Source organism: Drosophila innubila, assembly GCF_004354385.1.
Source record: "Drosophila innubila isolate TH190305 chromosome 2L unlocalized genomic scaffold, UK_Dinn_1.0 4_B_2L, whole genome shotgun sequence".
Lineage (NCBI taxonomy): Eukaryota > Metazoa > Arthropoda > Insecta > Diptera > Drosophilidae > Drosophila > Drosophila innubila.
Window position 1 is genome coordinate 28,711,253 of NW_022995372.1, and position 14,220 is coordinate 28,725,472.

Sequence of the window (14,220 nt, forward strand, 5' to 3'; positions counted from 1 at the left end):
AAAGCAATTTCTAGCCCCAAAATTTCTGATATCCAATTTTGTGACGAACAAAAGTCAGTTTAAAATAAAAATTTTAAATAAAAATATAATTAACAAAAAAAACAAGTGGGAAAGGCTATAGTCGAGATCCCGACAATAGGATACCCGTAACTTAAATTAAATATATATAAAAGTATTATTAAAATTTATTATTCAATTTAATACAAAATATAAAAGTATTGTAAAAAAAATTTTTTTAAAAAAGAAAATGCTTTTTAAGAATTAACTATAATTATTAAAATGTATTATTATAGGCCCTGAATCCCCATTGGGGCATGGCTTGTTGCTCAATTTGCCTCGTCCTCTTAATTATGAGAATCGAAAAGGAAGGTTTTTGTCCAAATTTGAAAATTAGCAGCTTCGGTTAAAATCAGGTTAAAAACTGATTTTGGTTATCAACTGCTTCATGTTCACAATTGTTTCAACATCTTCAGGTTATCAACTGCTTTATATTAGCAACTGCTTCAGGTTTAATTCAAGTAGCAACTTTTCAGGTCTAAGAAAAAAATTCTGCATACTTTGAAATCAATTCAAACTTTTATGGTTTACAAAATATTTAATGAGATAAATTAGGCAAAAACAAAAATTGTGTCACAAATGCAAATAGCATGATTTCAAGAGATGTTAGATTTCCATCCTCAGTACCGTTTCTGCTAGTTGACCAACAATTTAAACTTAATGTTATCTTTGCGTCGCTAGAACCAGTTGAAAATTCTAAGACGCAAGAATGATAAAAAGGTTTGAATGCCATGTTGTGTTGCTGTTGTGACTTAGTTGAAATCTAATACATAAGATTTTAGGCCAACTTTTAAGTCTCTTTGGTTACCGACCCCTCTACTGAGTATCAGGCCATATTTAACAAACAACAACACACAGCACTTGCATAAAAGCGTGGAGCATGGCATGGTACAGCTGATTCAAGAGATGGCAGTCCCTATCATCAATACCATTTGGGATGCCTTGCTTGGCGATTCAAGCCGATTGTGATATTTGCGTCGTCAGAACCAGTTGAGAATTATTTGATGTTTTTTGTTAAGTCTAATAATATTAAAACTATTGCATACTCTAAGGAGCTTATTTTACTTCAAGAACTTTGGCACGTTATTTCTGCTGTTCCACTTGTCCGATCTTGCTGCGATTTTATAGAATAATAGATAATAACTACTTGCAACTCTAATACCCACAAAAAAGTATTATCTTAAAAACTATGGGTGTAGTGGTTTTTCGCGATTTGCGACTGCGAAAGGGGGCGTGACAAACATTTAAAAAAGACTTGACCTGCGGGGGGTACATAGAAATCTGCGCCCCAAATTTGGTTACTCCATCTCTTTTAGTCTCTGAGATCCTTTTGTTTAAAGAAATTACTTGTATTACTTTAAAAACATTAAATCACCATAACTGCTGTTCTACTTGTCCGATCTTGCTGCGATTTAATAGGATAATAGATAGTTGCAACATGCAAGAAAAGTATTATCTTAAAAACTGTGGGTGTGGTGGTTTTTCGCGATTTGCGGGGGTGGAGGGGGGCGTGGCTTAAATTTAAAACAATCTTGATCTGCGTGAGGTATATAAAAATCTGTGTGTCAAATTTGGTTCCGCTATCTCTTATATTCTCTGAGATCCCTTTGTTCAAACAGACGAGCGAACGGCTTTTCGCTATTTGCAGAGATGGAGGGGGCGAGTCTTCAATTTGAAACAAACTTGATCTGCGTGGGTATATAGAAGTCTGTGAGTGAAAGTTTGGTATCTCTATCTCTTATAGTCTCTGAGTTCCTTTTGTTCATACGGACGGACGGACAGACGGACAGACACACATGGCTATATCGACTCGGCTGTTGATGCTGATTAAGAATATAGGGTCGGAGATGCCTCCTTCTCCCTGTTACATACATTCCAACGAACACAATATACCCTTTTACTTATTTTTTAAGTAACGGGTATAAAAACAACGAAAATTGGCATTGTGCACTGTGCGCAAAAAGGGTGATCTTCTTTGTACATAATAATTAGTTTTTGCGCAGTGCCGAATGCCAATTTCCGTTTTTTTTCAGACCCCGTACTTAAAAAAAAGTCTATTGGGTCTATTGGGTTTGTTTTAACGAATATGTGCGTAACAGGCAGGAGGTGGAGGCAGACACTATAAAGTATATATATTCTTCATCAGCATTAATTGCCAAGACGATATTGCAATGTCCGTCTGTCAGCAAGCAGATCAAGTTTATTTTATAGTTTGGCCACGCCCCCTTTAGCGCCTAGAAATCGACACAGAAAAGGTCATATCCAAATTATAAGAGAGATTTAAAAGCTAGTGTCACCACATTTGGTATGTAGATTCCTCTATATTGTAGGCAGATCAAGCTTGTTTCTTTTTTCGATCGGACCACCATATCATATAGCTGTCATAGGACCGATAGGGTGAAAATCAAGTCTGAGTAAAATAACTTTTTTGTTTTATGAGATATCATAACCAAACTTATGGAATATGCATTTAAGTTAGTCTTACCGAAGTTGGTTCAAATCGGACCACTGTATCATATAGCTGTCATAGGACCGATCGGTCAAATATTAAGTCATAGCATGAACAATTTTTTTGTTTAACGAGATATCGTAACCATACTAATAGAATATGCATTTATAGATCTTATAGACTTATAGATCCTGACCAAAGTTGGTTCTAATCGAACCAAAAACTTTTCGTACTTAAACGTGATCTTCGACCAATAAACAGGTAATATCTTCAAAACCCCTCAGCCAAAACTGATATGTCATATACCAAAAAACGCATTTTACATTTTACAACATACTCATATTTAATAAAAATCGTCTGAGCCGTTTTGTCAGAAATCACCAAAATGTAAGCTAAAAAAACTTATTCACCTTTAAAATGTTACGTGAATACTTTACAAAAAAAAATTTTAAGAAACGCCTAAAAGCCCTCAAACTTACCTTTCCAATGATATATTGAACATGTCTGTAGCTTCTATGGTTTGGAAACAATTTTTGCGGGTTTTAGCGTCTTCCCGCTAAACCAGCGGTTTTTTCAAAATATCGTAGAACAAACATTTCAAGATTTTCGAAAGGAATAAATCCCCATCATTACATCTAAGCTTTTTAGCGCTTTGATACAAACAGACAAACAAACAAACTAACATTTCATCTCGTTTTGAGAAATCCACAACAAATTTAAAATTTAATTATCTTTTGAACCAGTTGTCGAATTTGGGTGATCGAGGTATCAGTCAACGCGTATTTATGACACTTACCCCCCGTATCTCTTGACCCAGGTGTGTTAGAAAAAGTTTAAGTTTAAGGTTCTGTAAGTTAGGTCTAAGCCTTTCGATCGGTATATACCTTGATCTAATCGGACAGTTGTAAAAAATTTTCCAAATTATCTTTATATATTGCTAGTCGCCTTTCGCACCCTTCGTGCTGCTTTCGTCACTAGCGAAAGGAAAACAAGTTGCCGATTCCAAGTCCTGTTTGGACATGTATAACCGCAATCCAAGCGAATTTTTGCGTCGATATATCACCATGGATGGATCCATCACTACATTCCGGAGTCCAATCGGTCTTCAGCTGAGTGGCGAGAGCCCGGTGAAAGCCGGTCAAAGCGTGTGAAGGACTTCTTTAAATCAGACGATAAGATAAAGTTGATAAAAGACGTGGAGAAGTACACCATCCTATATGACTTGGATGATAAAAGCATTTCGATGCAATTTTTAAAGATTGACCCAATATGCGCGTCGGCTGCGTTCCTCCTTCTCGTTTGCCTTCAGCTTAGGGCAATATGCCAACAATCCCTTCTTCATATTATTCTTTTCTTCAAATTATTCTTTTTTTTATTTTTCAAGTTTGGCGCATTTTTAGTTGTAAGAAAATCACAGCTGACTCCCCAATGTGTCCACTCAACATTTGGTTACTTTTTGGTGTTGCGTTGGTCACACTAGTTTTCGACGCTAGGCATCAAAATATATCACTTTTTTTTCGCTCCACACAAATTTTGGTGAGTACCTACCTAAAGCACGAAAAGAGATTTAAAAGACAAAGATAAAAAGGAGCAGATAGCAGTGTCAAATTGCATTTAAGCATTATAAAAAAATAGTATTATTCTAAATATACTATTCTGCAAGCAAACCATTATTGAAAAGTCTAAAAATAATAGTTTTCACACTTACTTTTGTCAATTTGTGTTTTGCGCCTATTTTTTAGTTCTCGAAATCAAAATTAAATCAGTGTGCAAAAAGTGTCATTTCTGAAACTGATTCAGATTTGCTTAAAAAAAATCGAAATCAAATCTGAATCTGTTTCAGCAATACCTCTATAAATCGCAGAAAATATATTTAAAATAGTCAGATTTCCGACCAATGGCAACTTTAAAATGATTCTTGCAAACGAACTTTAAAAATAACCAGTGTTAGCTATAAAATAGCTAAGATGGCAGCAGTGATTCCGAGTCATAACCGTTGTACGAAAATAAGTAGGTACTTTTTAAATTAAACTAGACATATAAAATATTGTACAAATTTTTGTTTGAAATAGTTTAAAAAACTTTGAATATAAAAATAAAAATAAATAAAAAAATTAATAAAATATTAATTATAATCAGTCTTGTACTTTAACGAATGCTGTTAGACTTTAATCGATATATTTTAACGTAATCGATGTATTAGCAGTCTGGCAATGTTGAACAGCACTGATGACGTTTTTTCACGCGTTGTATTTTTTTAAAGCATATTTGATGTGGAAAATTTAAGCATTTGCAAAATGCAAAAGCATAAAACAAGCAAATAACACACAGCGGGGGCCGAGTGTAGCAGTCGAGTCAAACAACAGCACAAAGAATACGCAAGTGACCCTCACCCTTCATCACAGGACAGAGTATAATATTAATTAAGAAGAAGAAGGCAATAAAAACAACTGTAAGACGACCTTGGAGTTTGCATACAATATGCAAAGTAACTCCACGAAAACCAAGGAAATGTTTATTGTGCGTGCTTTAGAAAAAATCCTTGCCGATAAGGACATACGGCGTTCACATCACTCGCAGCTGAAAAAGTCGTGCGACACAGCGCTTGAACAAATTAAAGCGGAGCTCATAAATGCGGGTCAAATCGCTGAGGGCAATGAGCTGCCTTGCGCGGCATTGCCGCTGCCCAAAAATGACGCGGCAAGCATTATTAATGCGGAAACGTATTTCCTGCCCTTCGAGCTAGCCTGCAAGAGCCGATCGCCGCGCATTGTGGTCACAGCATTGGATTGCCTGCAGAAGCTTATCGCTTATGGCCATTTGACGGGGGCCATCCAGGACTCGGCCAATCCGGGTCATCTACTGATCGATCGCATTGTTATCACAATCTATGGCTGCTTCAATGGTCCCCAAACCGACGAGGGCGTCCAGTTGCAGATCATCAAGGCCTTGCTCACCGTTGTTACTTCGCAACATGTGGAGATTCACGAGTTTACGCTTTTGCAAGCGGTTCGCACTTGCTATGACATCTACTTATCCAGCAGGAATTTGGTCAACCAAACAACGGCACGAGCCACACTAACCCAAATGTTAAATGTCATATTTGCACGTATGGAGAATCAAGTGTACGAGGTGGCACCAACGCCAACGACGACGGCGGCTCCAAATGGAAACATCAATAGCCCCAAAAGCAACGGAGAAGAAATGTCGCCGGCAGTAGAAGGATCGGGATCGGACACTGATGAAGTAATTGCCTCTGAGCTGCTGGCTGAGATTATAACAGGTGATTAATAAGTTCCCTTTTTAAATACATACATAACGAACATATGTACATGTGTTTAGATCTGAGATAAAATTATACGTATAATCAAAATAAAAATAAATTCTTTATGATTTTTTGAATTGAATTTTAAATATTAATAATTACGGTGCTTCTAGCTAATCTTACGTGTTCTTAATTGATTAAGTATTAAAATTAATTTAAATGTATTAATACTGAATGCGCTAATTTTCATTCAAATAATTTCAATATTCGGTATATTTATAATAATTTTCATAACACATACGCTTACTGTATTACAGCTGCCTTTAATGAGGCAATGAAGGAACAGAGCCAAGATTTGCCGTCCGATCTGCCGGAGGTGGAACCGTCTGTCAATGGTAATGGTTCCGTCGACTCTTCGCACTCGGATCACGACAGTGTAGAGCTGCACAGCGAGAATGATGCAATAGTAACGGCTAAATTTACTCACATTCTGCAAAAGGATGCATTTTTGGTATTCCGGGCATTGTGTAAACTATCAATGAAGCCGTTGCCCGAGGGTCAGCCGGATCCAAAGTCGCATGAGCTGCGTTCCAAGGTATTATCGCTGCATCTTTTGCTGCTGATACTACAAAATGCTGGACCAGTCTTCCGCTCCAACGAAATGTTCATTATGGCCATTAAGCAGTACCTGTGCGTTGCACTCTCCAACAATGGAGTAAGCCTGGTGGCCGAGGTCTTTGAGTTGTCGCTATCCATATTTGTGGCGCTGCTGTCGAACTTTAAGGTGCATCTTAAGCGTCAGATTGAGGTCTTCTTCAAGGAGATTTTCCTTAACATTCTGGAGGCCAGTTCAAGTTCTTTCGAACACAAGTGGATGGTCATACAGGCGCTAACCCGCATCTGTGCTGATGCACAGTCAGTGGTGGACATATATGTGAACTACGACTGTGATTTCTCGGCTGCCAATCTGTTTGAAAGACTCGTCAACGATCTTTCAAAGATTGCCCAAGGTCGACAAGCACTGGAACTTGGAGCTAATCCGATGCAGGAGAAGTCAATGCGTATACGCGGCTTGGAGTGCCTCGTCTCCATACTAAAGTGTATGGTCGAATGGAGTAAGGATCTGTACGTCAATCCCAACATGCCTGCTTCTGCCTTGCAGGTAAGTGTGATCTCAAAGAAGTAATATCAATATCAATCAATTTATCAATTTATATTGTAGGTGCAATCACTACAGTCACCAACACAGGACACACAGGTTGCCGACAATGTGGACGCGCTCTCCGCGCTTAATTCCAGCCTTCGTTCGACGCACGGAGGCTCCAGTCATAGCCTTAACTCGTATGGCAGTGCCAAGAATCAAGAGCTACTGGACTTGCCAGAGGCGCTGGAAGAGCGCAAGATGCGCAAGGAGGTGATGGAGACGGGCATTGAGCTGTTTAACCGGAAGCCACAGAAGGGTGTCCAGTTTTTGCAGGAGAAGCAGCTTCTGGGTAACACCTGTCAAGACATTGCCCGATGGCTGCATGATGACGAGCGTCTAGATAAGACTGTCATTGGTAACTATCTCGGTGAAAATGATGATCACTCCAAGGAGGTGATGTGCGCCTACATCGATGCCTTTGACTTTCGCCAACTGGAGGTGGTTGCAGCTTTGCGTATTCTTCTCGAAGAATTCCGACTGCCAGGCGAGGCGCAGAAGATCGATCGACTAATGGAGAAATTTGCTAGCAGATATTGCGAATGTAATCCACAGAATCAGTTATTCCAAATGGCTGACACTGTATATGTGCTGGCCTTTAGCATTATAATGCTGACAACGGATCTGCACTCGCCGCAGGTGAAGCACAAGATGACCAAGGAGCAATATATCAAAATGAATCGCGGCATCAGCGATAGCAAAGACGATCTGCCCGAAGAGTACTTATCGTCTATATACGATGAGATCGCCGAGCATGAGATCAAGATGAAAAACAATACAACAATGCTAATGGCACCAAAACCGGCAGGAAAACAGCCCTTTATCACGGAGAAACGACGCAAGCTCCTTTGGAATATAGAAATGGAGGTGATCTCCTTGACGGCGACCAATCTGATGCAGTCAGTTTCCCATGTCAAATCGCCATTTACTTCGGCCAAGCATTTGGAGCACGTGCGTCCCATGTTTAAAATGGCTTGGACACCATTTTTGGCGGCCTTTTCAGTCGGTCTTCAGGACTGCGATGATCCGGAGATAGCAACATTATGTCTGGACGGTATACGTTGCGCTATCCGCATTGCCTGCATCTTTCATATGTCGCTGGAGCGCGATGCTTACGTTCAGGCATTAGCACGCTTCACGCTCCTGAACGCCAACTCTCCCATTAATGAGATGAAGGCCAAGAACATTGACACCATCAAGACGCTCATTATGGTTGCCCATACGGATGGCAATTACCTGGGTAGCAGTTGGTTGGACATTGTGAAGTGTATTAGTCAACTGGAGCTGGCGCAGCTAATTGGAACTGGAGTGCGACCGCAGTTCCTGTCTGGTGCGCAGACCACTCTCAAGGATACACTTAATCCAAGCGTCAAGGAGCACATTGGCGAGACTAGCAGCCAGAGCGTTGTGGTGGCCGTTGATCGAATCTTTACCGGATCCATGCGACTGGATGGGGACGCTATTGTGGACTTTGTAAAGGCCTTGTGCCAAGTGTCGGTCGATGAGTTGCAACAGACTCAACCACGCATGTTCTCCTTGCAGAAGATCGTCGAGATTAGCTACTATAACATGGAACGCATCCGTTTGCAGTGGTCACGCATCTGGCAGGTGCTTGGCGAGCATTTTAATACTGTTGGTTGCAATAGCAATGAGGAGATTGCATTCTTTGCGCTAGATTCACTGCGTCAACTTTCGATGAAATTCATGGAAAAGGGTGAATTTAGTAACTTTCGGTTCCAGAAGGACTTTCTGCGTCCCTTCGAGCACATCATGAAAAAAAACAACTCCCCGGCCATACGTGACATGGTGGTGCGCTGCATCGCCCAGATGGTAAACTCCCAGGTAATGATCTCTGCCAGCGTTCGTACATATAAAATGATTACTCTTATGTTAAAATCTTACATTGCAGGCGCACAACATTCGCTCCGGATGGAAGAACATATTCTCAATCTTTCACCTAGCTGCTGGTGATCATGAGGAGCCGATTGTAGAATTGGCATTCCAGACAACGGGCAAAATCATTGGCGATCTCTATCGGCGACAGTTCTCTGTCATGGTCGACTCTTTCCAGGATGCCGTCAAGTGCCTGTCGGAATTTGCGTGCAATGCCCGCTTTCCGGACACAAGTATGGAGGCTATACGTCTGGTGCGTAATTGCGCCCAATGCGTTCATGATGCTCCTCAGCTGTTTGCGGAGCATGCGGGTATGGAAAATGATGCCTCTGTTGCAGAGGAGGATCGCGTGTGGGTTCGCGGTTGGTTTCCCATGCTCTTCTCACTCTCCTGCGTTGTCAATCGCTGTAAACTGGATGTGCGCACGCGCGGATTGACCGTACTCTTTGAGATTGTAAAGACACACGGCGATAGCTTTAAGCCAAACTGGTGGAAGGACCTGTTTAATGTGATTTTCCGCATCTTTGACAACATGAAGCTGCCGGAACATGTTACCGAGAAGTCCGAATGGATGACAACAACTTGTAATCATGCTCTGTATGCCATCATTGATGTTTTCACGCAATACTTTGATGTGTTGGGGCATCTGCTGCTCGAGGAGCTTTTCGCCCAGCTCCATTGGTGCGTTCAGCAGAACAATGAGCAGCTGGCTCGCTCCGGCACCAACTGCCTTGAGAATCTGGTCATCTCGAATGGCTTCAAGTTCAACGAGGTCACTTGGGACAAAACATGCCAGTGCATACTGGACATATTCAATGCGACGCTACCTAAGGAGCTGCTGCACTGGCGCCCAACCAAAGGAAACGAACATCAACAACCACAGCAACCACGCCGCGCCTCAACAATACAACATTCCAATAGCAACATACAGGAGCCGCCAGTTATGGCACTGGCGCACAATCATTTTGAGGCACTGCACATCAAGTGTGTGGTGCAACTGGAGCTGATACAGACGATGGACAATATTGTCTTCTTTCCCGCCACATCGCGTAAGGAGGACGCTGAGACGCTGGCCCAGGCTGCAGCCGATATAAGCGGCAGTCGGGGAGGATCCACGCAATCGCAGCAGTTGCAGTTGGATTGCCAGCGCGAGGAGCAGGGCATGTATGGCTATTTGCGTACCCGGCAACTGTTTACTCTCGCTGAGTGTCTGATGCAGTCGCATCGGTTTGCTAAACGCTTCAATGCCGATCAGGATCAGCGTAATTTGCTGTGGCGTGCCGGCTTTAAGGGATCTGTTAAGCCCAATCTGCTCAAGCAGGAGACAGCCTCGTTGGCCTGCGTGCTTCGAATCTTTTTCAAAATGTATGGAGATGAGAATCGTCGTAGCGACTGGCCTGGCATCGAGCAGGAACTGGTGCAGGTATGCAAGGAGGCACTTGGCTATTATCTCAGCTTGCAAAGCGAGGCGCATCGCGATGCCTGGACTTCGCTGCTCTTACTCATATTGACACGTTTGCTGAAAATGTCCGACGACAGGGTGAGGGACAATTTAAAAACCATTTGTAGACTTTTTAATCTAATAATTAATCTTCTCTTGCAGTTTGCCACACACGTATCCAACTATTACAGCCTGCTCTGCGACATGATGTGCTTTGATCTAAAGCCGGAACTGAGAAGTGTCCTTAGGCGCGTTTTTATGCGTATCGGTCCAGTATTCAATATTATGAGCGTGAATGTTAAATAGTCAAGGCGTATAACTTACCAGCCACGCCCCGTTTGATGACTCCCCCCTCCCCACACAAAACTACAACTTGCACCCTTTTAGTTACGCGTATATATACAGACTAAAATTTATCTTGGCTTTGTTGTTATGTTATTTTTTCCCATTGGCCTCCGTAAGCAGAGTTTATATTTTTTATTATATATTTATATACATATATATACATATGCAATTGTAACGTTTATAGGTTAAACAAAATGTTGTTGTTTTATATAATGTTTACGCACACACATTCACACACATCAATATGTATGGGTGTGTGCGTGCGTGCACGTGTAAGGCTTTAATGTGTGTGTGTCAGTTTATATACCAAATGTATAAACTAAAGTTTTTCGATTTTGAATTTGGCATAAAGATAAAAATCCTTGGTGTAACCATTTATTTAATTAATCACAACTAAAACTATATATTATGTAGCATAAATATTGATAAACCTACGCAAAACTTTAGCCTGTATATTGCTAGATTTAATTTAAATCAAATTATATATTTCAAATATATCTATTACAACAATAAACCGATTTAAATTTTAAACCGATTCCTCTGTCCTTATAATGGAAAATTGATTGACATTTAATTTTAATGGGATAAAGAACGTCAAACAGAAATAAATATCTATTTAGTTTACCAATAATAATAATAATAATAATAATAATAATAATAATAATAATAATAATAATAATAATAATAATAATAATAATAATAATAATAATAATAATAATAATAATAATAATAATAATAATAATAATAATAATAATAATAATAATAATAATAATAATAATAATAATAATTTGATTTATATAGCTGAACAAAGTCTTTATTTCCGTGATAATTAAAAAAAATATTTTGCGTGCTATCGTTTCTGTGGTAACTGTTAGTCTATTTAGGATGATGCCAGCTTAAATAAATATCTAACATATTTAAAAATGTATTAAATTTTATTAAGTGTTGAAAAACCAATAAATTAAGAAGTTCGGTATACTACCTTGCACGCATTTTGCTTATAATAAAATTAAGTGCCGAAAAGTTTGTTTTATTCAAAACATGTATACAAAAACATAAAAATTCTTTAAAATTATTTTTTAGAAATGTTAATAGAAAAACCTGCGAGACAAAATCGAAAAAGTGTCTGGCTGAGAACTGACAGGCGAAGACAGAAACAGAATTCAATGAGAAATTTCGTTCAGTTCACATTCTTAGCTATTTTCTTTGAATGTTTAACCATTAATTCTGCAAGTCTTGCAAAATAATCAAATTAGTATAACTACATTCAAGGCTGCAAACCGGTTCTAAACCTAACATCGCAGTATCGGTTCGGAATACTTGAATCGAAAGCTAAACCCTTGAAATTATTTACAGCGTGAGCCCAAACCCAAACCGTATCACTTTCTTAAATAATAGGTTCGGTTCGAAAAATAAATTATTACATACAGTTCATGTTTTTTTAATATCGCGTAACTATTTCAGACTTTGAATCAAAACCATAAAATAATAATTCGTCTTTAAAGAAGACTTGGCAATAAATTTAACGTTCTTTTTCTGACACTAACCACTGACACTTTTTTGATACTTGGCACTATGGGGAATTTTTTTTTCCGATTTTGACCTTTTGTTAGTATAAACAACGTTTAATCTTTATAGATATCTTAAGCATTTTCAAAGAATTTGTCTTACACACTCTGATATCGAACGAACGGTCGAAAATCAACCATTATTAGGAAAAACTTTCTTATATTTTTTAAAAATTTCAACCAACCTTACAAAAATGGTGTATTCTATACTGTCTTATATATCTTCACAACTTTTTGTTTAAATCGGACCACTAAATCATATAGCTGCCATAGGAACGATCATTCGAAAAACTTTCGTTGTTTTTTCCCCGTTTTTTTTGTTCATAACCACCGAATATTTTTTGTCATTTTTTGCCCAATCATTTTCTCATGGAGGATTTTAGATGCTTTAAGTATTTTGTGCTGATCTTTGCACAAACTTATAGCTTTTTTATGATGCTCAAGATGTGCGCGACGCATTTATTATAATAAATAAAAACACTTGTACTCATATGCTTATATTGAGTATACGTTTCGCTTAGAAATTCTTCAACAGGAGTCTTCAGCACACACACACGCGTTGCTAAATTGAGAGGGGATGGTAGGGGCAGGGGCCGCACGATTATATTGTTGTGGTCTGTTGCCAATTTTGAATCAATTTGATTAGAGAAGCAGAGAAGAGTCCAGCCCCGACCGAAATTTATTTTTAAAATCTAATAAAAATCATTTAATTTGCTTTCTGCAAAAGTCTGCTCATAAGTATTCCGAATGTTATCTATTTTAATGGGTCGTGAAGCGTTAGTATGTATACACATATTGAAATGCTTGTTGAAAAAATGAAGTGACTTTTAGAAGTCTTCACATGACATCCATCAATATGTTTGTTATTCTTTTCACTCAATTTTAAACAATTCGATTAACACGCTCTTCTGACTGCTAAATATCCAGAAATCAGAGAGAAACAAATGAATGACATGTTGTGTTACTTATTTGGGGAAAGCTTTGACGGGGGATACACGAATGGAGAGTGTGCTTTATTTTGTGTGATCTTAAAATTTGGAATCTTATGCTAATAAATCTTGTTAATACGTCAATTTCAACGAAAACTTAATCAGACTATCACTTCATGACGCTTTTACGAATCTTAGGTTATTTAATTCATCAAACTTGGAGATGTGCTAATTGTTAGCCAACAGTTGTTTTCTCGAATCTCGTAAATATAGTAACTGGAATCGAAACAGCTCAAACGCCTAAATTACAAAAAGGTATCGAAATTGACTAAGTGTAAGGAACTATAATATATATATACTTGGGGTACTCACTTAACCCTGGCATCATAGCAGATGGCACTTGTTCCCATTTTTAAAACGTAAATAGCAAGATTACGATGCAATCACAACATGATTTGGTCAGATAATTTATAAAAAAGACAAATGCCCCATTGTATACAAAAAACAGTTGAGAACAGACGTAGGACGCTTTTTGCGTTTTAAAAATGGGCACATGTGCCATATGCTTTGATGCCAGGGTTAAGTGAGAACCCCAAATATAAATTTTATTACTTGTGAGACTGATAAGAAAAATGTATTTTCTTAGAATTTTGTATTTAACACTAATAATCGCACTGGTCAGGAATGGGTTACATCTCTCCTGAACGTCACTTGCGTTCCCCATACAAATTAACGCACCAACTTTCTTAAGATACATATATCAACTTGCCTATTTATGACCAACACTGTCCAGCAGGCCTTACTTGACCTTTAACCTTTGATATACGACTTCTAATAAGTATGGCTCCATCTTTTTTCACTGCGGACGGCAGTTCGCGTTAGTGACGAAAGCAGCACGAAGGGTGCGGAAGGCGACTAACTATATATACAGCTAAGTTGGAAAATTTGCTGCGACTGTCCGATCAGATCGAGTTATAAAAACTTTTTCTAACCAACCTGGGTCATGAGATACGGGGGTGTAAGTAAGAGGGGAAAAATTTAGATGATTGCAGCTAATGGTGCTGTTGGGGCC

The 14,220-nt window shown here is 38.9% G+C and overlaps 1 protein-coding gene across 1 annotated transcript; it reads left to right on the forward strand.

Annotated features, from left to right (window-relative positions):
* Nucleotides 1-4,713: 4,713 nt before the first annotated feature.
* Nucleotides 4,714-11,182, forward strand: LOC117780374 (brefeldin A-inhibited guanine nucleotide-exchange protein 1). Its single transcript, XM_034616887.1, has 5 exons — nucleotides 4,714-5,789; nucleotides 6,089-6,933; nucleotides 6,994-8,814; nucleotides 8,882-10,405; nucleotides 10,469-11,182. The coding sequence occupies exons 1-5, from the start codon at nucleotides 4,988-4,990 to the stop codon at nucleotides 10,610-10,612; spliced, it is 5,136 nt and encodes a 1,711-aa protein (XP_034472778.1). The 5' UTR covers nucleotides 4,714-4,987; the 3' UTR covers nucleotides 10,613-11,182.
* Nucleotides 11,183-14,220: the final 3,038 nt, after the last annotated feature.

Coding starts and splice junctions, on each gene's coding strand:
- LOC117780374 (XM_034616887.1), top strand. CDS start 4,988: ATGCAAAGTAACTCCACGAAAACCAAGGAAATGTTTATTGTGCGTGCT. Junction 5,790..6,088: donor GCTGGCTGAGATTATAACAG/GTGATTAATAAG, acceptor ACTGTATTACAG/CTGCCTTTAATGAGGCAATG. Junction 8,815..8,881: donor CCCAGATGGTAAACTCCCAG/GTAATGATCTCT, acceptor CTTACATTGCAG/GCGCACAACATTCGCTCCGG.